The 26,352-nt window shown below is 43.3% G+C and overlaps 1 protein-coding gene across 1 annotated transcript; it reads right to left on the reverse strand.

Annotated features, from left to right (window-relative positions):
• Positions 1–12,421: 12,421 nt before the first annotated feature.
• tmed2 (transmembrane p24 trafficking protein 2) lies at positions 12,422–25,587 on the reverse strand. The gene is made up of 4 exons (XM_041202492.1): positions 25,324–25,587; positions 20,556–20,748; positions 17,088–17,195; positions 12,422–15,293 (listed from the first exon to the last, which is right to left on the reverse strand). The coding sequence occupies exons 1-4, from the start codon at positions 25,507–25,509 to the stop codon at positions 15,169–15,171; spliced, it is 612 nt and encodes a 203-aa protein (XP_041058426.1). The 5' UTR covers positions 25,510–25,587; the 3' UTR covers positions 12,422–15,168.
• Between the last annotated feature and the right edge of the window lie 765 nt (positions 25,588–26,352).

Here is a 26,352-nt window from a genome sequence, read left to right on the forward strand (position 1 = left end):
TGTGTGGGTGAAGAGATTGTGCACTCATTCATGAAAAACAGCCCAAAGTGTCTCTCCCTGGCAGGACACAGACTCTGTGCATTGGCGAGTTCGAACAGAGCGTGACTGCTACCAAAAGCTTTGTGTGACTAGCACCTCCTTTCAGAACAAACCGTGCCACAAGGTGTCCTGGAAACATCCAAGATCAGGACATTAGTGCCAGCTGGATCTGACCATCACCAGATGTGACTCTCTGAGCTGCATTCTCAACACACACACACCGCTGACTATGATACAGATCACTCCCTGCTATGCATCAGGGTTAGGATGTAACAGTTGAAGTTTCTCATCCAAAGTAGAAATGCCATCCTTGTATCAATGCTACCTACCCAGATAAAACCAACAGTTCCTCGACTCGATTATGTGAGAATACCAGAGAGTGGCCTGTTCAGAGTGGAGAAGTGAAATGGAACAAACTTCAAGACACCATCTACAAGGCCATACTCTCAACACATAGGAAGGAAGACAGGAAAAATGCTGACTGTTTTGAGGCTAATATCACTGCGATGGAACCTGTTACTGAAACCATGCTCATTAATTACGAGAGATCCAAGCAAAAACATTCTGAATCCAAGAGCCATTCAAAATAGAATCCAACAGACTGCTAGGTAGTGCGCCAATGACTACTGTTTACAACATGGACAGAATATTCAGTTATCCTTCGACACGGGATGCTAGGTGTATGTAGGAGGAGTAAAAAAGGCAACACGGCCATCAGCAAAGAAAATGACAGTTGAAAACAAAGGCGGGAGGAGGGGTCATCACTGACTGCTGGAAACAAAGAAATTTGGAATGGGCAATAAATGCTGGCTGGTCCAGCAATGCCCACATCCCAAAAGAAAACACTGGAGATGGGTGGAAAACTACCTTGAGTTGTACTCCAGGGAGAACACAGTCACCAAGGAAGCTCGAGACACCATAGTAAGCCGGCCTATCAGGGCAGAGCTGGATATCAAACTCACAGTGGAGGAGTTTAGCAAAAGCCATTGACTCGCTTACCCATGGACAAAGCTCCAGGTGCTGACACTACACCACCTGAACTCATTGAGCATAGGAAACTGGCACTCCTGCAGCAACTGCACAAACTTCTGTCTCTGCTGGAGGGAAGGGTCAGTGCCTCAGGAAATGCAAGATGTGAAGATCGTGACTCAGTACAAGAACAAGGGCACCCGCAGCGATTGCAACAGCCAGCGAGGCATCTCCCTGCTGAGCATCACGAGAAATGTTTTCGCCCATTGCCCTGGTCAGAGTGCAGATCCTGGCTGAACGGATCTACCCGGAATCCCAGTGTGGTTTCAGAACTGGAAGGCCTACAATTGACATGATCTTCTCAGTCTGGTAGAGAAATGCCAGGAACAAAGAAGACCACTCTAAACTGCCCTCAACAATCTCTAAGACTTCAACCATGTGAGCAGAGGTGGTCTATTTAAGCTGCTGGAGAAAACTGGCTGCTCACCAAAGCTGCTCAATGTGATCTCCTCTTTCCAAGACAACATGCTGGGTAAGGTCAGCTATGACAGGGCAACATCGGAACCCTCGGAGATCCACAGTGGGTCAAACAAGGTTGTGTTCTGGCACCAACACTCTTTGGCCTATTCTTCTCTTTGCTGCTGTCATATTCCTTCAGATCACCTACAGAGGGAGTCTACTTACATACCAGAACTGACTGAAAGCTGTTCAGCCTCACTCACCTGACATTCACTGTCCTAATTAGAGAATTGCTTCAAGCTGAAGATGCCACACCAAACGGATTCCATACCAAGGAACACCAACAGCACTAAATAGCCAGACCATCTCACGCCCATGAAGAGTTTGATTTGACCACCAGCATTAGGGAGACAAATCAACATGGACAACAGCATTTGGAAGATAAATTGATGTGTGCATGAAGTGTCGCCAGCTGCAGCTGTTTGAAATCCGCATTTTGGAGCTGGAGTTGTGGCTGGAGTCACTATGGAGCATCCATAAGGATGAGATCTTCATGTTTAGCATGTATAGTGAGGTGGTCACACCACAGGTAAAGAGTGCACAGGCAGAAAGGGAATGGCTGACCGCCAGACAGAGTAAAGGCACCAGACAAATGTAAGAGTCCCCCGGGTCTATCTCTCTCTCCAACAGATTTTCTGTTTTGGATACTGCTGAGGGAGATCGTTTCTCAGGGGACTGCAGCAAGAGCCAAGTCCATGGCACAAGTGGCTCAGCTCACGGCGGGGGGGGGTTTGAAAAAAAAGTGCGAGAGCAATAGTAATAGAATCCCCCATCAGGAGGGGAACAAATAGACATTTCTGTGGCCACAGACGTGACTCCAGGATGGTATGTTGCCTCCATGGTGCCAGGGTCAAGGAGGTTACTGAGAGGAGGCAGGACATTCTGAAGTAGGAAGGTGAACAGCTAGAGGTCATGGTCTATATTGGTAACAACGACATAGGTAAAAGAGGGAGAGGTCCTGCAAGCAGAATATATGGAGATAGGAAATAAATTAAGAAGCAGGAGCTCAAAGGTAGTAATCTCAGGATTACTCCCAGTACCACGTGTTAGTGAGATCAGGAATAGGAGAATAGACAAGATGAATGCATGCTTGGAGGGATGGTGTAGGAGGGAGGGATTTAGACTCCTGAGGCATTGGGACAGATTCTGGGGAAGATGTGACCTGTACAAGCTGGGCGGGTTGCACCCCAGCAGGACCGGGACCAATATCCTCACAGAGGTATTCACTAGCACTATGGGGGAGGGTTTAAACTAGAGTGGCAGAGGGATGGGAACCTGAGCGGGGAGACACAAGAGAGAGAAACAAAGATAGAAATAAAAGACAGAAAATTAAAAAGCAAAAGTGGAAAGCAGAGGAAATACAGTAGTACCAAAAATGTTAGAAAGACAAGTCTAAAGGCACTGCATCTGAATGAACAGTGCAGTCGCAACAAGGTAGACAAATTAACAGTGGAAATAGATGTAAACGGGTCTGATATTGTGATTCCAGAGACATGGCTGAAGATGACCAAGGCTGGGAACTGAATATCCAAGGGTATTTGATATTTAGGAAGGACAGGAAAAAAGAAAAAGGAGGTAACCTGGGGTTGACATTGTTAGTTAAGGATGAAATCAGTGCGATAGTGAGAGAGGATATTGGCTCAGAAAATCTAGGTGTAAAATCAGTCTGGGTGGAGCTAAGAAGGAACAATGGACAGAAAACATTAATGGGAGTTATCTGTAGGCCTCTAATCACTAGTGGTAAGGTAGGGGACGGCATTTAACAAGGGTACTACAGTAATCATGGGTGACTTTAATCCACATATAGACTGGACAAACCAAATTAGCAATAATACTGTGGTGGATGAATTGCTGGAGTGTGTACGAGATGGTTTTTTAGACCAGTCGTTGAGGCACCAACTCAGGAATAGGCTATCCTAGATTTGGTATTGTGCAATGAGGTGGTGTTAATTAATGACCTTGTTGTGTGGGATCCTTTAGGAAAGAGTGACCATAATATGACAGAATTCTTCATTAGGATGGAAAGTGAAGTAGTCCGATCCGATACTAGGGTCCTAAATCTAAACAAAGGAAACTACGAAGGTATGAAGCATGAGTTGGCTAAGATAGATTGGGGAACTTCATTAAAAGGCATGCTGGTGGATAGGCAATGGCTAATATTTAAGGAATGAATGTATGCATTGCAACGGTTATCTATTCCTTCCTGGCTCAAAAATACAACAGGAAAATCGGCCCAACCGATGGGGCTAGCAAAAAAAATTAAGGGTAGTATTAGATCCAAGGAGGAGTCATATAAAGTTGCTAGAAAAAGTAGCAAGTCTGAGGATTGGGAGCAGTTTGGAATTCAGCAAAGAAGGACTAAGAGATTGACTAAGAGTGGAAAAATAGAGTATGAGAGTAAACTTGTAAGGCACATAAAGCAGACTATAAAAACTTCTACATGTAAAAAGAAAAAGATTAGTGAAGACAAACGTAGGTCCCCTACAGTCCAAAAGAGGAGAATTCATAATAGAGAACAAGAAAAAAGGAATCTGTTGAGGTGGAAGGCTGCCATCATCAGTGACTCACTATGACCATTAGAATGGACAAACATCACTTTGGTTCTCAAATGGGAACTATGATTATTGCTGTCTGTCTTATAACATTAGTTGCAATGAATTTGAAACCTATGTCATAATTGACAATTGTCACTCCTAATCTCTCTGCCAAGTTGAAAATTCTGATCAACTAAATTTCACAACTTATATAACTAGAAAATTTTACAGCAGAAAACTGAAGTTATTCAGCCAGTTCTTTGAAACAGTTATCCATTTAGTTCTATTTGTCTGTCTTTTTTTCCTCAAATATTTACCCACGTCCCTTAGATTCTGGTTCCACAACTGTTCCAGGTAGAGGATTCCATGTCTTTGCAGCCTGAGTGAAAAGAAAATCTTCTTTGTTCTTTCGATTATATATTCATGTCCTCGATGACTCACTAAACTCCTTTACCAGAAAACCCCATATATAAAGAATATCAGCCGCAACTTTCAAGAAACCAAGATGGAGACACAAGGATCCGAGGTTGAAAAGAGGAAATGTTAAGATGACCCCTGAACTTGTAGCAGAAAGCATAAACCAGGATAGCAGCAACTTTCAGATCAAGCAAATGATGAATTAAGAGCAGGAACAACAAAGTCTTGATTTCAAATCAGCAAGATGCAAAGAGGTAGCCCGGCTAGGAGGACAGCATATTAGACATAAATGAGGAAATTTCAAAGGAACACCAGCCAGTATTACATTAAAATAGAAAGTGACCATAAAAATGGAGCGAGGGGGTTTAACCTATCAAAACAAATAAGCTTTTTTGTTTTATCCTGTCTAGAGTGCAGTAAAAGAGGGTGCAGTAAAAGAGTCTCCCTGGCTGCAGGAGCAGCAAAGTCTGAGAAATAATTGGGCTACATAAAAACAAACAGTATATAAGACGGGATAGGTCAAGAATATCAACAGGTGAATTATGGGTGGAACATTGGTTAAGCTTCACAAATAATTACTTCCCTGAAAAATTGAAAGAACAAAGATATGAGGGAAGCTTCAGATTCAGTAATTCAGTCAACCCATGGAGGTGATGGCATAGTGGTATTGTCACTGGAATAAGAATCCAGAGACTCGGGCCGGTGGGGGGACCCGGTTTGATCCTGCTACGGCAGATGGTGGAATTTGAATGCAATAAAAACCTGGAATTAAAGGTCTAATGATGACCATGAAACCATTGTCAATTGTCATTAAAAACCCATTTGGTTAACTAATGTCCTGTGACTGTGGCAGCCCAGTCAGGAGGTAGTTGCCCTGTGAGTCTGCAACATCTACTCCAGACCGCATGAAGTCAGTCAAACATGGGCAAGGAAACCTCCTGTTAATTGCCACGTACCACCCTCCCTCAGCTGATGAATGAACACCACTTGGAGGAAGCACTGAGGGTGGCAAGGGTGCAGAATGTACTTGTCGCTAGTCTTTGCACTATCCACCGAGGGTGGCTCAGCAGCACCACCACTGGCCAAGTCCTGAATGACATGGGCTGCTAGACTGGGTCTGCAGCAGGTGGTAAGGGAACCAAGAGGGAAAAACATCCTCATCCTCACCAACCTCCCTGTCACAGATGCATCTGTCCATGACAGTATTAGTAGGAGTGACCACTGCACAGTCCTTGTGGAAACAAAGTCTCATCTTCACATTGAAGATACCCTCCATCGTGTTGTATGCCACTACCACCGTGCTAAATGGGCATCCATGAGGCGCTGTGGGCCATCAGCAGCAGCAGCATTGTACTCAAATATAATCTGTAACTCATAGCCCTGCATGACCCCCATTCTACCATTACTATCAAGCTAGGGGATCAGCCCTAGTTCAATGAAGAGTGCAGGAGGGCATGCCAGGAGCAGCACCAGGCATTCCCAAAAATGAGCCTTCAACCTGGTGAAGCTAAAACACAGGACTACTTGTGTGCCAAACAGCATAAGCAGCAAGTGATAGAGAGAGCAGAGCAATCCCATAACCAATGGATCAGATCTAAGATCTACTGTCCTGCCACATCCAGTCGTGAATGGTGGTAGACAACTAAACAACTCACTGGAGGAGAAGGCTCCACAAACAGCCCCATCCACATGATGGGGGAGCCTAGCACATCAGTGCAAAAGATAAGGCTAAAGCATTTGCTACAATCTTCAGCTAGGCATGCCAAGTGGATGATCCATATTGGCTTCCTCTGGAGGTGCCAGTCTTCAGCCAATTCAATTCACTCCACGTGATATCAAGAAATAGCTGAAGGCACTGGATACTGCAAAGGCTATGGGTCCTGATAATATTTCAGCAATAGTACTGAAGACTTGTGCTCCACAACTTGCCGCACCCCTAGTCAGGCTGTTCCAGTACAACCCAGCTATGTGCAAAATTGCCCAGGTATGTCCTGGACACAAAAAGCAGGACAAATCAAACCCGGCCAATTACTACCCCATCAGTCTACTCTTGATCATCAATAAAAGGTGTCAACAACAGTGCTATCAAGCAGCACTCGCTTAACAATAACCTGCTCATTAACGTCCAGTTTGGGTTCCGCCAGGGTCACTCAGCTCCTGACCTCATGGTTCAAACATGGACAGAAGAGCTGAACTTCCAAGGTGAGGTGAGAGTGACAACCCTTGACATCATGGCAGCATTTGACTGAGTGTGGCATAAAGGAGCCCTAGCAAAACTGGAGTCAATGGGAATCAAGAGGAAAACTCTCCACTGGCTGGAGTCATACCTAGCACAAAGGAAGATGGTTGTGATTGTTGGAGGTCAATCATCTCAGCTCCAGGACATCACTGCAGGAGTTCCTCAGGGTAGTGTCCTGGGCACAGCCATCTTCAGCTGCTTCATCAATAACCTTCCTTCCATAAAGCCAGAAGTGGGGATATTCGCTAGTGACGCTCAGCAACATTTGCTACTCCTCAGATACTGAAGCAGTCCACATTCAAATGCAGCAAGACCTGGACAATATCCAGGCTTGGAATGACAAATGGCAAGTAACATTCGCCAGACAATGACCATCTCCAAAAAGAGAGAATCTAACCATCACCCCTTGACTTTCAATGGCGTTACCATCACTGAATCCCCTGGTAACAACATCCTGGGGGGTTACCATTGACCAGAAATTGAACTGGACTAGCCATATAAATACTGTGGCTACAAGAGCAGGTCAGAGGCTAGGAATCCTGCAGCAAGTAATGCACCTCCTGAATACCCAAAGTCTGTCCACCATCTACAAGGGACAAACCAGGAGTGATAGAATATTCTCCATTTGCCTGGATGAGTGCAGTTCCCACATCACTCATGAAGCTTGACACCGTCCAGGACAAAGCAGCACGATTGATTGGCACCACATCCACAAATATTCACTCCCTCCACCACTGAAGCATAGTAGCAGCAGTGTGTACTATCTATAAGATGCACTGCAGAAATTCACCAAGGCTCCTTAGATAGAACCTTCCAAACCCAAGACCGCTACTATTTAGGACAAGGGCAGCAAATAGCTGTGAACACCAGCACCTGAAAGTTCCCCTCCAAGTTACTCACCATCCTGACTTGGAAATATATCGCCGTTCCTTCACTGTCGCTGGGTCAAAATCCTGGAATTCCCTCCCTAACAGCACTGTGGGTGTACCTACACTGCATGGACTGCAGCGGTTCAAGAAGGCAGCTCACCACCACCTTCTCAAGGGCAATTAGGGATGGACAATAAATGCTGGTCCAGCCAGTGGAGCTCACACCCCATGAATAAATAAAAAATCAGTGCACTGTTGACAAAACAATGAAAGCTAGATGTAAAATTTATGCACGAGTTGAAAAACATCGATGGGCGCAAGTCAGTAAACAAATGAATTGGGTTGTGATGAGTGGAAAAGGTCAGTGATAGGAATATCAATTACAGGGGAAATAGAACTTGAGGGAACTACACACCAAGTGATGAAATTACTTACCGAAATGATATTTCCATGCATAATTCAATTATGGTGATAATCTGTTTATTGAGAAATAATAAGAGGTCTTCAAGTTTCTATTTTATGTGTTTCAGCACTGCAACAAGGACGAGTTCCCAGCAAAATTCTGAAGTGGAAGGTAGAACTTGTATAAAATATATATTTTTAAAAATACATTTGCATGTACCTTTTCAACTTTTAGAATAATAAATTTTTATCCCCACACTAATAATGGAAATTGCTCCCTTTATCATCTTTGGGTATGTCCTGTTCCACCAGCACACACAACCACCAGAGGTGCTGGCAAGGTGCATAGAATCAGGAGGGAGTGGCCCTGGGAGCCCTCAACTTTGACTCCAGAACCCATGATATGTCTCTTGGGATCAAGTCAAACATGAACAAGGAAACCTCATTCTGATTATCACCTACTGCCCTCCCTCAGCCTATGAAGCAGTGGTTCTATCATGTTGAGCATCACTTGGAAGAGGTACTGAGGGTAGCAATGGCACTGAACATACTCTGGTTGAGAGTGGGGAAGAGAAACAGGCATCACCACTGACCAAGCTGCTCAAGTGCTGAAAGTTCGAGCTGCCAGACTGGGCCTGTGACAGGATGAGAAACACATGAAGGAGAAACCAGCTTAACATCACCCTTACAATTCCACTAGTCACAGATGCTTCAATCCATGATTGGCGATCATCGCATAGTCCTTGTGAAGACTAAGTCCCATCTTCACGATGAGGATGCACTCCGTCGTGTTGTCATACCATCACTGTTCTAAAGGAGATAGATTGAGAACAGATCTAACAACTGAGAACTGGGCATCCATGCAGGGACTGAGAGTCATCATCAGCAGCAGAATTGCATTACAGCACGATCTGCAATCTTATGGCCCCACATATCCCTCACTCTACCATTAAACCAGGCAACCAAATCTGGTTCAATGAGGAGCGTAAGAGAGCATACCAAGAGCAGCACCAGACATACCAAAAAAATGAGGTGACAACCTGGTGAAGTTACAATTCATACATGATACTCTAAACAGCAGCAGCAGGTGATAGAAAAAGTTAAGCTATCCCACAACCAACAGAGCTCAAAGCTCTGCTCCAGTTGTAAATGCTGCTGGTCAATTAAACTAATGGGAGGAGGTGGCTCCACAAACCTGCCCACTCTGGTGGCAGAGACAAACACACATGCAAAACACATGCAAAGCACACATGCAATAGACAAGGCTGAAGCATTCTAACAGTATCAAAATATAGCTGAAGGCACTGGATACTGCAATATCTATGCAACCTGACAACATCCCAGCTGCAGTGAAGACTTGTGCTCCAGAACTAGCCACAACTCTAGCTAAGCTGTTTCAGTGCATCCTTGAACTGAACCTGGATAAAGGAGTTGAATGAGAGGCAAGATGCGAGTGATTGCCCTTGACATCAAGGAGCCCTAGTGAAATTGAAGTCAATGGGAATCAAGGGAAAATCTATCCACTGGTTGGAATCAAACGTAGCACATGGGAAGATAGCTGTGGTTATTGTAACCTAATCATCTCAGCCCCAGGCCTTCACTGCAGGAGCTCCTCGGGTTAAGAGTACTCTGCCAAACCATTTTCAGCTATTTCATCAATGTCCTTTCCTCCCTAAGGTCAGAGGTGGGGACATTTACCGATGACCACAGTATTCAGAACCACTGGCAACTCCTCAGATACTGAGTCTATCACCACATGCAAGACAACATTCAGGCTTTGGCTGATGTGACAAATAATATTCGGGCCACAAGTGCCAAGCAATGGCCATCTCCAAGTAACGAGCAACCACCTCCCTGGATATTCCCCCAATCACATTACCTTTGTCAAATATCTCTCCATCAACATTTTAGGGGTCACCATTGATCAGAAACTTTCCTGGACTAGCCACAATGCTGTGGTTGCAGGAGCAGGCCAGAGGCAGAATATTCTGCAGCGAATGATTTAGCAAAGCCCATCCTCCATCTACAAGGCACAAGTCAGGAGTGTGATGGAAGTTTCCTGAATACTTGGCTGGATGAATGCAGTTCCAACAACACTCAATAATCACCCCGTTCACTGGTGGGACACCAAGGTTGTAGCATGTATACAATCTACAATGTGCACCGCAACAATTTGCCAACTCTTCTTCAACAGCAACTTCCAGATCCACTTCTATCAACAAGGGCAGCAGGAATATGGGAACACCACCTACAAATCCCCTCCATGTCACACACTATCCTGACTGGAAATATATTGTCCCTCATTCATCATTGTTGTGTCAAAATTCTGGAACTTTCTCCCTAATAGCACTGTGGGTATACCTATACCACAGACTGCAGCAGTTCAAAGCAGTGACTTACCACTGCCTTCTCAAGGGCGATACAGGTGGACAGTAAATGCTGGCCTTGCTAGTGACACACATCCCATGGATCAATAACAAGTAATTACACAGTTCCATCAGTGCAGGCACTACAACCCACCAGCCTTCAGTTAACACTAACCTCCCAATGTTGTTCAGCTAAGAGCAGAGCTCATGTCTGTCATTAATTGTAGAACTTCACAGCCCAATGGAATCCAATGGGCAAAGAAATGGCTGCTACATCCTGCCCTGATAAATACTGGACAGAGCACTAACAAAATATCACATTGCATAGTTGTGTTTAAAGAGTGGGCAGGGACTGGGAGAAAACAAGGAGAGAAGAGAGATAGAATCGTGGAGCAGAATGAAAGGGTAGGCAACAGAATAGATGCAAAAAACAATTACAAACTGAAAAAGTAAATCAAGTTATCCAGATATTTTCTTTATTCAATATTTCAATATTTTATTAAAAAGAGCAGCTGTTCAGGACTGTTTCATTTCAGCTCCCACACTAAACTGTACAAAACCCAATCAGTAAAAAAGGATTCCACTTTGATAATGGAATCAGAATTTTGAATAAAGCAAGCCAAGACACATTGATAAGTCAGCTGAATGCATCCAATCACGTAAACTGCAATGAGCAACTTTATTACAAGGTTTTGTTTTAAAAGTTACAGGAATTAACTTCTAGTACTCATGCTCCCCACTTGTGAGTATACGAAGGGAGGCTGCACTAAAGCAGGTGTAAGGGCAGTTACATGACAGAGGTTCAAGTTACAGGACCAAACAGCATGAGCTGTTCGCCTCAAATTCTGAAGTATATTGGCTCAGTAATCAAGCGAAAGTCTTCTTGCAACACCACAAGAGCCCAATTGTGCATTTCATTGAGGCAGGGGAGCTCTCCCTGATGTCCTGGGTTCAACGTTTATCCTCCAAACAGTATTGTTAAACAGAATATCTGCTCATTGTCATATTGATGATTTGTGGGAACTTGCTGTATGCAATTTGGCTCTGCGTTTCCAACATTTCAAAAGTGACTGCACTTCAAAAAAGCATTTAATCAACTGTGAAGTGCTTTAGGATGCTCTGAGCCATTTTATAAATCCAAGTTCTTTCTTTCTTTAAAGCTGTATTTCCCGCCAATGAATGAGTGTAATTTCAAGACACAGAGAAACAACCTACGGTCTGAATGCTCACACTCCAAGGTGATGCACAGTTGCCGGACTCCACAGGCTTGTGGGAAACAAATCGCAGTAGCCAATAATCACAAGACTTCACAGGGTCAGTAATTGAGAAAAGGGCATATTCTACAAGTGTGAAGTCATCCTATTGGTTCCTATTTCGAGTCTCCCAGTTTACTCCCCATCTTTCCCAAAAGTAGTAACCTGAAGCTGAGGTACAACCTCATCATGTCCATCAATATCTTGTTACAGTGATCATTCACAAAAGGTGAGCCACAGTAGGTTCTAGGAGCAGAGGAAGAATCATCACAACCAAGCTGTCCTCGCTCAATGTGCGTTCCAACATAATCAGGGAACTGGAGCTTGGACTGATTTTTCCCATGAGCACAGAGGGCAATTACAGTGGTCCCATTACTGTCCCCTAATATCAGCTAATGTAACAGGCCAAAGTTCAAATGGCTTTTGAACTGTGTGGCATGCACTACACCACATACCAGAGAATCCTCCTAATATTAAATGTAATGATTTTGCAATTTTGTTAATTTCATTTTTACTTCAAGGTCAATGAAACAGCAGTTAAGTTTCACAATCCATATTAAAACAATGAATGAGAGAAAAATCAGTGCTATAGTCCAGACCCATTGCACTCAAACAAGGCAACTGGAGGGTGGAATAAGGAAAATCAGCAAAGCATTTCAAAATCTTAGGTGACAGACTAAAAAAATCTCATTGCAGTGAAATCTGCAGCAAAACCAAAAATCAGATAAGGACGGCTAAATCCACAACCACACGCAATTTGGACATCTCCCATTCCTCATTGTTTGGCTTAGGAAATTCAACAGGATTGTCCTGATTTACTGTAAATTCCTTTAATGCATATATTTCTCATTTGCAAGTACACTTTTGTGGAAAATACAAATAGGATTGGAATTCAATTTTATCAACTGAGTGGTTACCACAAGCTAGATACCTGTCGCTGCACTGAAGCTTTCAAAGTTGGAAGACCAGGTGTCTTTGTGGTGGTGACTGTACAAGAATAGTTGAAAAAAGTTATTAAGTAGACAAAGCTCTGGTTAATAACCACAATTACATAAACCAGCTCATTTGCAGAACTAATCGTAGTATCTGTAAGGAGGAGCGATGATGAGCATTTCAGTGTTTTGCCCTGCATCAGGATTGTACCCCCCTCCCCCCAACATTGACTTGTTTGTCCTTACAGTGTTTCCAGAATTTTTGTTTCAGATTCCCAGGTTTTGCAAATTACCCTTTTTAATCAGAACTAATTTGGCCAACTTCATTATGAGATGGAGTAAAACTGCACCTGCAGCACAAAATAAAAACATTGTGTGTCTACCTTTAGTGATTCTTGTTGTGCCAGGTCACTAAACTAATACTCAGCACTGACATATCACAGACTTTCAGCAACCATGTTAATACTGACTCAAAATCATTCACAAATTACACTCTCATCAGGAGGGTGGAGGGGGATGGGCACGTTGCGAAGAGCAGAGCAGCTGGGGCAATGTACTGTTGGTTATACAGCACTGGCTGGCTCTTGCTTTTGAATGTACAGCAGTTTGAGCCTATTGGATCATATGATTTAAATTCCTACCAACAAAGCAGCACATTACAAAGTACATCTGAAATTATCAAATAAAGAATGGATTCACAAGATTTGGCAAGTTTTTACATATATACTGCTTCCCTTTGAGTTAAAAAAAATCAATTGGAATTTTGTTTTCCATAATGTTTACCTGTACGCATACAGAAACCAACATAGGCCCACAAAGGACAGAATACAAACACAGATAAGGACCACTGCTTCTCCACACCTTGTAGAACTTTTAAAGAGAATGCTACATTAATTACTCATTGGCTTGGGGTCATTTTATTGGAGACACACTTTTGACTTTAATTTACATCATATCACATCCGATCCACTCAAGATGTGATGTTACATAAACATTTTGAAAAGAATTGGCAGACAGCGGTTTCTGTTTAAATGGTGAAGTTTTATAAACCTGTTCTTTTGAAAGTCTCACAATCCCCACAAGTTTTTAATGCATCAAAAGTCTTTGCAGGCAGTGTCCACCAGCCAAATTCCAAATTGTTGCAAATGTCCCCGGTACAAAATAACAAGAGCATTTATTTATACAATGACATTTCCAGCCACTGAAGACCTGCAACCTTCTAAAAACAATCGTGATGATAATCTGGTTTAGACTGTGGTGATAATCAGTTTGAACTGGCAAATTAAGTATTAATTTTCCATCACAAACAAATTCCGGGAGATTTTAACATATAAACGTACCACTGTTCTGGGTTTTATATCAGTTGGAACTTTGTTTTTATATGAAAATGTCACCTACCCGCCCACAAAATATCTTCACTTTTCCGAGGAGCTTTACCTTGAGGGGTTTTAAAATGAGAAATGTTTCAGTTAATGCGGAGATTCCTGTCAATAATTTCACAAACACGCTGACGATTAGAAACCAAAGGTGGTATCAGAAACAAGTCATCTCTCATCACAGCCAAAGATTAGACACTCTGTCCGCTAGGAAGGTTACAGGTCGTCGGTGGAGTTAACAAACCAAGTGTTATTGGGCCACTGCATTGTCCACAGCAGAGAGGATTATTTTAAATTGCTGTGTTTCCAGAATCGAGTAGCATTCTCTTTATCTTTAATAGAAATAAAAGTACCTTTGATAGTGTAAAGTTGTGGGATTGTAGAGTTTCATCTGCTGTACCCACCATTTGCTGCCCTAAAGTAATACAAGTTGACCTCTAAACATGAAGGGAAACTATAACTGTAAATTGTACAAAATTGTTGAGTGAAAGATTTTCAAAAGACCCAGTACAAGTAACTCATTCACACCAGTCACGTCTTAATCAGCAACCCACACACCTAATGCTTTTCCTCTTTGTTTGCAGTTTAAGCCCATCATCAATGTTACCAACTAATTACAGCAAAGCAAATAAAAATCATATCCATATGGATTTTTATAAAAACATCCACATCCATAACCGATCACCAAACCCCCAGAGGCCAATTTGGTTCCAGTGGTGAAAACAGATAATGAAAGGGGAAAGAAAATCAGATGCAACAACATTAAAGTGGCTGGACAGAGTTACAGCAAATCTATATTGTAGGTGCTAAACTAACAATAAATTTTCAGAAATCATCCACAGAAATGCACAGCCACTTTAAAAAACATAGCTGTAGGGAACCACTAATGTTCCAAAAAGCAAGGGCGATCTATGTACAGCACTGCAAACAAATTAAACTGCTTACACACTGTAACAGAGATGCTTTAAAAACATTAGCTGGGTTTGTGTATTAGTCAGATCCCTTTTTTGATCAGAGCTGTTTTGGAGCATTAAAAATCCCCTACATTACAACCCTAGGCCTTTGCAAATTATTCTTTAAAACCCACGGACTCCCAATATTGTACTACAAAGGGTTTTAAATAAACAGCAGTAAATGAAGACCATTAACACAGTGCGTGAAAGGTTTTCAGTCACGTGACAAAGTATTGAAAGCTGTTGTGACCAGATACTTTTCAGATTGTGGTTCCGATGCTGAGCTTCTACAAAGGGATGCTAGACAACCCTTCGGACTTCAAAAAACCTCTTCAGGTAGTAGATCTGTCCGAGAGTCATGGCAACTAGTACCAGAGCTTCAAAGAAAGACCAGAGGACCACTCTGCTGTTCGTGTTGTCGTTGACTGCAGAGAAAACATGATAGAATAAATAGGACTGACCCAGTCACACGATTAACAATGCTACAAAAAAAATACACAAGAAAAAATACAGATCAAATTCATATCAGCCTCATTGACAGTTGTGCTTTGCAATCAAGAGATTATACCGATTCACTCAGTTCCAATTCACAAATTATTGATATCCACCTCTTCTTCAAACTATTCATTGCTTGTTCTTCTACCTCACGTCCTCCTACAGGTAGCGCTTCAACCGCATGTTTTCAGATTTCTGTCATTTCATAATGAGCTCTTAAGATGGACACAAGGGCAGACTATCCTCCGTCCCTTTCCAATAGGAATTATCTCCGAACAATGATGGTCTCATCGGAATGATGTGATAGCCTAGTGGTTATGGCACTGGACTAGTAATCCAGTGGTTTAGAGCTCAAATATCAACATAGCAAGTTAGAAAATTGCATTTATTCAATTTGGTGTTCTGTGGCTGGGCACCAGAAAAGTTACTGTAAAACCTGCTGCTTTGTAGTAAAGGCCTAGCTAGCTCACTCATAGCCGCCGGGGAACAAAACCTGCCACACCTACCAGTAATATGTGAACATAGGAATAGAAGACCATTTAGCCTTTCAAGCCTATTCTGCCATTCATTGAGATCATGCCTGATCTGTGGCCTAACTCAATATACTTGCCTCTGCCCCATATCCCTTCATACATTTGGTTAATAAAAAATTCTCAGATTTAAAGTTAACAATCTAGCATCAATTGCCATTTGCAAAAGTGTGTTTCAAATTTCTGCCACTCTTTATAGAAGTGTTTCCAAATTCACTCCCAAAAGATATGGTTCTAATTTTTAAACTATGCCCTCTAGTCTTGGCTCCCTCATCAGTTCCCCTTAATATCTTGAAAGCATGGATCAAAACATCCCTTATCCATCTAAATTCCAGGGGATATAACCCTAATTTGTGTAGTTTCTCCTCTCAATTTAACCCTTGGAATCCAGGATATCATTCTGGTAAATCTACACTGCATTCCCTCCAAGGCCAATATATCTTTCCTAATGTTTGGTGCCCAGAACAGCTCACAGTACAACAGATATTATCCGCTGGGGCTTTGTAGAACTGAAGCAAGACTTCTGGCCCATGTATTCTAGCTCTCGAGATATAAAGGCCAGCATTCTATTTTTTTGATTATTTTCTGTACCCGTTCATGACATTTTAATAATCTACGTACTTCGACCCTCAAGTCTCTTTGGACCTCCACTGTTTCTAGCTTTTGACCATTTAGGAAGTACCTTGTTCTATCTTTCGTAGACCCAAAGCGAATAACCTCACATTTGCCTACATTGAAATCCATATACCACAGGTCTACTTGGTGTGCCCCAAACTGCAAGATTGACTCTCAATACCCTCAAGCTAAGTAGGAATGGCACTTGCCAGTATCATCCACGTCCTGAAAATGAATAACAAAGCTAAGGAGTACATGGTGTCAACTCGAGTCCACCACACAGTAAGACATGAAACAAACTGGAGGGCAGCGAGCATCTCAGCCGTACAGGTCAACAGCCACGCGCTTTGATCCTCAAGCTGTGCCATTAACTGATCTCGAACGAGGCGGAAACTGGCCTCAGCACCCAAAGTGCCCACATGGCCAGAGTTAAGTTTGATTGCAGTGCCGACATAAAACACACTGCCCACCCAAGGCCTGGCACCAGGCGACAACGGGAGAGGTCGCAATCCCCACAGTGGGAGACAAAAGAAAGCAAAACAATGCACAAAAAACAACGGGGGGGGGGGGTGTACATACTTGCTCTGTGTATCCTCTCGCGTACTTCCATGTACTCCTGCTCATGCTTCACTGCTGTCATTGCCACAGCCAGCTCAGTGATCATTTCTTCTAACTTGTTCTGATGAGCTTTATGAACAAACAGCAAAATCAGCGTGCAACCTCAATTGTGCACAATACGTTCAGTCATTAGAAAAGCCATTGCTCATAGCAAACAGCCAATTTTCTGAAGCTCCAAGTCTTGCAAGTGCTGTCTCAAAAATGGCTAGCAAGACAGGTCGCAAATTAGTCTTGAAACTTTTGTAAAATGAAAAAAGTTAAAAGGGACAATTTTGGAAGGTAGAATATCACATTTTTAAAATCTGCTGTAAAATATTTTAACAGCTCAAAAAGACAGACGTAGCTGCAATGCATCGTACCTGATCAAAGTTACGGTGACATTCCCCCTGTGCTGTTAAAGGCTCAAAACGAATTGCGTGCTTTGGGAGCATTTTAATAAGATAGTAAGGTCAATGAGCAGCAAAAGGACATTCACTAATCTGAGCGATCAAAATAATGCAGTAAACATTGTATTGCATTAGAGTACAAAGATGGTCACGAGTGAAAATAAGCGTTCAGCAAGTGACCCAAGATTCACTGTCACACTCAATAGTGGTTTTAGCAGTTTTAAAGTGAAGGTTGAGGCAGATTATACAGCTGTGTAGTTTCACTGTAAACACTTCCAAAATGTCAGCAGCAACTGCCCATTTTCAAACTCTGCCGACATCCCTGGGTTAGTAATCGTTAGCACAAACGGCCATTACACAACACTGGAAACATCGACACTATGATCCCTACAATGGAGAGGCAAAGAATTCATTCACAAATACAAAAAGTTCCAAAAGCCTATTTATGCATTCGCCAGGAGTTTAAGGAAATTACAAAATAAAGATAGAGAGACAGCTGAAAGACACATTAAAAATGTTTACTGGTTGACGTACCATCCCATGTATCCCCACCACCTGAAGGAAAAGGGTAAACAGAAGGACATGGGATAAATAAAAGTTCAAAGTAAAGACACAGTAAGTAAAAGGGGACAAAGTGAAAAACAAGATGCTTTACATTGCACCGGTGCCTCTGGGCTCCAGAAGTGTGGGTCATGTGCCGCTGTAAGGCCTGCTGTGACAGGCAGAGACCAGTCACCCTAGGACCACTAACAGGTCCTCCGACCTTAATTGCTTTGACAATTTTTCATCTGCCGGCCAGTCAAGACCCATATTCCAGGTCCCAGATACACATACACAGGTGTTGTGCACTATTAAAGCTCTGACAATCTAATCACAAATGATTACATAGAGCAGAATATTGTAATGTGCAGCCTCAAACTATAAAGAAACAGAAGATTAAGATACCAAACAAAAGAAGCAAAGCTGCTAACTACGATAAAACAGCTTCTCAAGTGAAATCAGAGAATTTTACATGCAGTAAGAAGTATTTAAATGTGCTCTGTACTTAGTCCAAATCCACAGAAGGGAAATCTTGGAGATGATGAATTCTCTGAAGCATTAGTCAGAGCAGTTACATTTAACCAGTTCATTCTACCACTCCTTTCACACGGACACTTTCAAGCATGAGATCTCTGTATATATATTTGACGCAGTGTTAAACCAGAAGAAATAGACTTAATGCAAATAAATTTGAATATACCTGCAGAATTTCACACTGCTATTTTCAAATGTTACCCCCATAATGTTTGAACCCTTCACATCTCATTGAACAAATCTCACTGTACAACATAGATTAATCCTTCATCACATTAATAATATGACATCTGCACATATAGAAATCTACCAGGCACATAGGCATTTTTGGTCAGTTCAATTAAAACAATCTGGAAATCAAACACTGGCACCAGCAATAGTCATCATGAAGCTATTTGTTGTTGTAAAGACCCAACTTGTTCACTAATGCTCTTCAGGGACATCACCGGACCTTACACAGTCTGGCCCTATGTGCAATTCCAGTCCCACAACAACGTGGTTGACTCTTAAGCTGAGCTTAGCAAGCTTTGCAGTGGTTAAAGGAGAAGTCCCAGCACCTCAGTCTCAGGACAATAAACTTATGAATGAATTTAAAGTATTGTTTTATAATTCTTAGGAAGCTTCTGTGCTTTGCTTTCACTGTTCTTGTATAGCAATGAAAATCACACAGACAGAAATGAGAAACTGCCTACAAAGAAAACGAAACAGAATAACACAGATCAAAGACAATGGTCAGTGTAAGATAGTGAAATCTAACGACAAATCCATATATCGTTAGCACAATGCCTGAAGCAGGTAATACATGCTGGAGTGCAAAAAAAGAGCAAGACCACCAATTCCACGTGAAGGCGAGAATCTGTGGGGCAAGATTCGAGGAGTTGAGAGTGTAGTCTGGAGAGAAAGTGTTAAAAGGACAGGAACCATATCACAGAATACAAGCTATTAAATGGACGTTCTTTTTCATTCATTCACGGCCAGTATTTATTGCCTATCCCTAGTTGCCCTTGAGGTGGTGGTGAGCTGCCTTCTTGAGCCGCTGCAGTCCATGTGGTGTAGGTACACCCACAGTGCTGTTAAGGAGGGAGTTCCAGGATTTTGACCCAGCAACAGTGAAGGAATGGTGATATATTTCCAAGTCAGGATGGTGAGTGACTTGGAGGGGAACTTCCAGGTGGTGGTGTTCCCATCTATCTGCTGCCCTTGTCCTTCTAGGTGGTCGTGGGTTTGGAAGTTGCTGTTGAAGGAGCCTTTTAAGGCAAACCCAGAATATTACTTCAAATTAAATCAACAAAGTAGCACAAAGGAATTGAATTTACATCAGCTGAAAACTGAAATTAAAACAGATCAGGAAGAAGTTCCTCAGTGAAATATCTGTTGGCGAGGGTGGTGACAGTCTAGAATGTGCTACCTGGGAGTTTGGTGGAGGTGGGTTGCCTCACATCCTTTAAAAAGTACCTGGATGAGCACTTGGCACATCATAACATTCAAGGCTATGGGCCAAGTGCTGGTAAATGGGATTAGGTAGGTAGGTCAGGTGTTTCTCAAGTGTCGGTGCAGACTCGATGGGCCAAAGGGCCTCTTCTGCACTGTGATTCTGTAACAGCTAAGGACATTAGATCAACATGCAGGGTGGTAAAAGCAAGTGTGTCACAGTGCAGGAGGGAGACAGTGAGTGTCACAGTGCTGCTGGGGAATGAGGGGTGAACTTCAACAGACTAAGCCCTTTTCTTTTTGACTTTCCCTGCTACACGAGAATGTTCAACTGCTGCAAAATTTGTCTTATAGTTTAGGCAGAAGAAAAAATGGTTATTCTCAAAGCTTAGGTAAACCCCAAATGTGGTAAAAACGGTTCACTGTGTGCTGCTCTAATTGTCAATATCCCCATTTAATCAAAAACGCAAGTAATCAACACCCGCCTCTCATTGGGGCTATGAATCCCAGTCCCCTCCCACCATGTGTAAAATCTCACCTTCTGTCTCCATATCATGTCCTTTCGGTGCCTCTCCAATGTCAATAGTGAACATCACAATCTTGGGGGTCATTGTGGACATTCTGTTGCTGAAACAGAATTTATAAGTTCCGTCCATGTGTGCAGCAAATGTGTATTTTCCACTGGACTCCCGGTCCCCCTTATAAATATTTTTACCATCTGGTCCTGTTATCTGTAGGAAACAAAAAATAAATATCACTGAATGTGACACAGGTTCTAGCAACTGTGAAAGTACATGGGAAGAAGTTTTACTTTCTCTTCACCACCACACATTAAAGACTGATAATAAAAGATGTACAACTTTTACACCAGCAATATGATACAAAGTTTTGTCACCAACCCAACTAGTCATCTATAGATTTAAGGTAAGGGACAGGATGTTTAGAGAGGGGATGTGAGGAAGAATTTTTCCACCCAGAGGGTAGTGGGAATCTGGAACTCTCTGCCTGTAAGGTTGGTAGAGGCAGAAACCCTCACAACATTTAAGAAGCATTTGGTTGTGCAGTTGCAATGCCATGGCATAGAAGGCTATAGGCCTAGTGCTGGAAAATGGGATTAGAACAGTTAGGTACTTGTTTGGCTGGCGCAGACTCGATGGGATGAAGCGCCTTTTTCTGTGCTGTAGACCTCTGTGACTGTAAACAGTGATAGAAATTACCAAATTGTAATACAAGGTTTAATTAACAGTCATTCTGCCAGAAGTGGGAACCCAGCTTTAGCATCATAATGCTAACTTGGCTGAAATCAGCAGAGACCAGGATCAAAGCCAACAGCTCATTGAGCTGTGTGGACTATATCTAACCCCTTACCATTAGGTCAATGGGCAGGGGAGTGTCTGGAAGCAAGGAAGTGGTTAGAAGTACAACCCAAATCATACGAATATATGATAAACCTCCTGCTGCTTGTCCAGTTAATCAGTTTGGACACCGGTTTACAGAATTATCTATCACTGACAAGGAAGAATCCCAACCCCCAGTGACAAGTCTAACTTTGCAGGCTCCTTTCATGAGCAAAGCTGGTTGTTCAATCACCAGCATCTTGTAGTGCTGTGCAACCGCCCTTCAAGTATTGGATTTTCAAGTCTGCAAGAAAACCACTTTACTGCCAAGAGTGTCATCTTGGGCCACTTCAACCCCAAAGAGCCCCAAGGAAAAGTTACAAAGTTATATATATCGACATATTTTAAAAACCTTCCATTGCATGCACTCTCAACTTCTCGCATTAAAAATCCCATTTCCACAATTATAATGGAAACTGCCTGAGTAACCTTGTCACACTTATTCCACTGTCCTATCAGCACAGGTGTTGCAGTGCCACTGTCAGGAGGGTGGAACTACAGTGTGACAACTTAAAGAAACATGGTGGATTTTGGAATTTAGTGTAACCAGAGAGAAGACAGAATTGTCTTATTTTATTTTAGGTGGAAAGTTGTTGTCATCTGGAATGTGCTTTCTGACACAGCGGTGGAAGCATCTTGAATGTTATCTTTTGAAAGGGAATTGGATAAATACTTGAAAAAGGAAAATGTGAGGTAGGAGCAGTGGAGTAGAACTAATTCAAAGAGGTGGCACAAAGTGATAGATTTCATCCTATGCAGCACAATGCTAAAACATCATCTAAATTCAAGGTCAGAATGCATAACTTTAAATCTGCATGCACTGATCCAACTATCCTCACTTCACCTGAAAACTACATTTGGGCTTCACTCCTTCTGCAATGTAAATACCAGTGACTTCCCTGAGCAAAGGTCCTTTTCTGGAGCACTAAATTTTCAGAGGTCACCTCAAAAAAAAACACTCATCACTGCTCATGTGCCAGGATGTTGGACCCATGTTTTAACCCTGAGCGTCAACCTTTAGAATTAAAATAGGGGTAAAGCAACACAAGATTACATCGGGCATGGAGGTTTGTGCTTGATGTGCGTCTAAATTTTAAAAAGTTGAAAGCAATGTGGTTTGAGAGAAGCGACAACAGCAGAACACCATTTCTCAGACTCTATGTTCATGCAAATTAGCTAACTATTTGGCATGAACTAAAGTTTTCATACAACACTGCAGTATCAAAAAGGTCTTGGGACAGGAGGAGTAGTTGTACTGCAGCTGCCATTTTAAATGGTGACAAAATCAGTTTGTGAACAGCAACTATGACTACACTTTGCCCACTGTTCAAGAGGAGAGGGATTTTCAAACTCCAAAGAGCTCTGATTCAGAATACACATCCTGTTCACAAATTCACAAAAAGCACTTCTGCAGCACTTAAAATGGTTTTGTCAATACTTTATAAATCGAATCAATTTAAAAAGGAGCATTTTGCATTTGCACACAATCAGACCGAAACTTTATTGCATAATTTAAGTATTTATAGGGCCTGCATTAAGGTACAATTACATAAACAGATAAACCGACTAGACCTGTTTTCACTGGAGTTTAGAAGAATGAGGTCTCATTGAAACATAAAATTCTGACATGGCTGGACAGACTGGATGCAGGGATGATGTTTCCTCTGGCTGGGGGGTTCTAGAACAAAGGGTCACAGTGTCAGCATACGGGGCAGGCCATTTAGGACTGAGATGAGCAGAAACTTCTTCATTCAGAGGGTGGTGGACCTATGGAATTCTCTACCACAGAGACTGTGGAGGCCAAGTCACTGAATATATTTAGGAAGGAAACAGATAGATTTCTGGACTCTAAAGGTGTCAAGGGTTATGGGAAGAATATGGGACTATGGCATTGAGATAGAGGATCAGCCATGATTATACTGAATGGTGGAGCAGGCTCGAAAAATTCCTATTTTCTATGAAGCTAGAAACATTTTTAATGCAGATTAATTGAACATGAGCTGCCCTATCAGAAACAATTGCGCAAGAAGACTCCACAACTGCTATTAAAAGGGAAGTTGGTGGCATGGGGGTGAAATGTAAAGGGTATGGGGAGGGCAGTGGGTCTCTGAATAGTACTTTAAAAGTCAATGCTGCAGGGATGATCAGCTGAATGGTTTCTTCTGCTCTGTAAGATTCTGACTATGAAATAGTTCTGAGTCTCCACCCCAAACTTTGAACCATCTTCTCTTTTCAGATAGTGATGTGCCTGCTGTTCATTTCCAGCCGTTCCTGTAACCACACAAACATTGATAGTGATCAAACTTTCCATTGTTCATGATTAATAGTGTGGCAGTTATTTTAAAGTGATTTATCATACTGTGTTTCTACAAAAACAAAACATAAAATGAGGGAGCAACTTAATTAACACATCTCCCCATTGTCCCGTGGATTGATTCAAATTTATTCTGCAAACAGCCTCAGACAAATGCTTTGCAAAGTCGACCAAGTTTAGGCAGCCTGAAAGCCATTATCAGCAATGTACTCACTAATCTGAATTGCAGGGTCTCAACAGAATAGTCATTTTTGTTGAAGGAACGTGTTAACTCTACCAAAAATTTCAACCTGGCCCTATTCAACCAGATAGCTAAACAACAATGAGCTAGTTCACCTCCACACTATCAACAATCATACTGATTACGTGTCATATTCATGATTACAATTTAAGTGAAATATTAATAGAAAACATTGCCAATACCACAGCGGAATCATCTGAAAAAATAACAGAGCAACAGACTGGATGGAGTTAAATTGTCCATATGGTATCAGCTACTTGACAAAACTTTAGCGTTAGATTTGCAAAACTAATTGCTGTACAATTTTTAAAAAGTTATTTTTCCATTTTATTTCAAATGGAGATGTTAAGTCAAGCACGGGGTATGTTAGCAGTGCCTCGGACACAGCACTTGTGGAAAATCATCTTACCGTAGCAGATAAGGTCAGCAGAATTCAGTTCTTCAAGATTAAATGTTTGAGTACACTAACTCTACAAATTAACTTGACAGAATCGACACAACTACACAACCAACAAAAAGAACATTGAGGTCCAAAAACTACCTCTTCCAATGCGACATGCAGATTTTAAACAGTTGGATACTCCACACATTTCATTATTGATGAAGCTTACAGCACAGGAGGTCATTTAGTCTATCATGCCTCTTTCATGGTGAAAAGACATGCTAGAACAGATAACTTGTCATAATTCGTATGCTTTAGTGTACTGTATCGCCAAAGTACACTCAAAGCTACTTTTCACATCAGATAAGCATTTTGATTGTGGGTCATATGAATGAAGTAATAACACAAAAAGCAGCTGCTCTCAGAAACTTATTATTGAATACCTTACAGGAAAGCCACCCGTCAGTGCCAGCGTATGTCCCGCACATTCTTTCCTCCACGACAAACATTAAGGCGCTCATTATGTGTAAAATGCATGGTAAACGTTTCACAACTTTTAACGACATCAGTTGCACAGGCGGCTACCTGGCGATCTGAGCCCCTGCGACGGGTTTTTATCCCAGACCCAGGGCTGTGGAGATAAGAACAGAAAAATGCTGGGAGAACTCAGCCAGTCCGGCAGCATGTGTGTGTGTGTGTGTGTGTGGAGGGGGAAACCGGGCTGACGCTGCGAGTCCGACATGACTCTTCTCCCAGAGCAGGAGAGTGAGGCCTCCTCCCCGGCTGCTCCATATCACTGACCCTCCCCCGGGTGAGGGTGGCCCTCAGCCTGAGGATGGGGGCAGGTTAATTAAAAACCACCCCGGGTTCCCCATGGCCTGAGGTGGGGGGGTGGGGGAGGGCAGCTGAGCGCCGCTGTGAGCTGGTCCCTCTGTCCGCCTGAGGCCTACAGGGCGCCGGGCGCCCGCTTACCTCCACATCGATGTCCAGGAAGCCGCCCTCGGCCACCTCGAAGATCAGCCCCATCTTGGTGCCGGACGTGACCTTCTCGAAGAAGCACTCCTCAGCGTGCGCATCGATGCTGACGAAGTAGGCCGAGGCGCCGCACAGGTAGGAGAGGAGGCCGAGCAGCACCGAGCACTCGCCGAGCGTCAACATCTTCAGAACCGCGGCCTGTCCACGCCGCTCCGAGCCCGCCTTACCGACTGCCACGTCACAGCAGCCAGCCCGGTGCGGGGTGGGGGGGGGGGGGGGGGGGGGGGGGAGTGTGTGAGGGGGCACTGCGCCTGCGCGCCCGCCCAGCCACCGCCCCCCCCCCCGGCACTGCGTCTGCGCGTCCGACTGCCCTGTTCGCCTGTGAGGGGGTCACTGCGCCTGCGCGCCATCCCGCTCCCGCCCCGTGCACTGCGCCTGCGCGCCTGCATTGTCAACGCTGCATTTTGCGCGAGCGTGACCACGGGATGCGCCATTCTGGGTGCGCGCGGTGGAATCTCCGCCCCTGCTCTTTTCGGGCTGATTTGCTGCCACGTTGTCGCTCTGATCATCCATTGACTAACACCTCATCTCATCTTCCTTCCTAGACCGTTTAGTATCCCAGCAAGCCTAACACCCCCACTAGTTGCAATGCAGTATTGACACTTGCTTAATTCTGAGATAGAAGGTCATGGGTTCAAGTCCCACTCCAGAAATTGAGCCCAAAATCTAGGCTGACACTCTCCGGGCAATACCAAGGGAGTGCCGCACTGTCGGGAGGGTCAGTACTGAGGGAGTGCCGCACTGTCGGGAGGGTCAGTACTGAGGGAGTGCCGCACTGTCGGAGGGTCAGTACTGAGGGAGTGCTGCACTGTCAGAGGGTCAGTACTGAGGGAGTGCCGCGCTGTCAGAGGGTCAGTACTGAGGGAGTGCCGCACTGTCAGAGGGTCAGTACTGAGGGAGTGCCGCACTGTCGGGAGGGTCAGTACTGAGGGAGTGCCGCACTGTCGGGAGGGTCAGTACTGAGGG

The sequence above is a fragment of the Carcharodon carcharias genome, chromosome 13, assembly GCF_017639515.1.
Source record: "Carcharodon carcharias isolate sCarCar2 chromosome 13, sCarCar2.pri, whole genome shotgun sequence".
Classification (NCBI taxonomy): Eukaryota; Metazoa; Chordata; class Chondrichthyes; order Lamniformes; family Lamnidae; genus Carcharodon; species Carcharodon carcharias.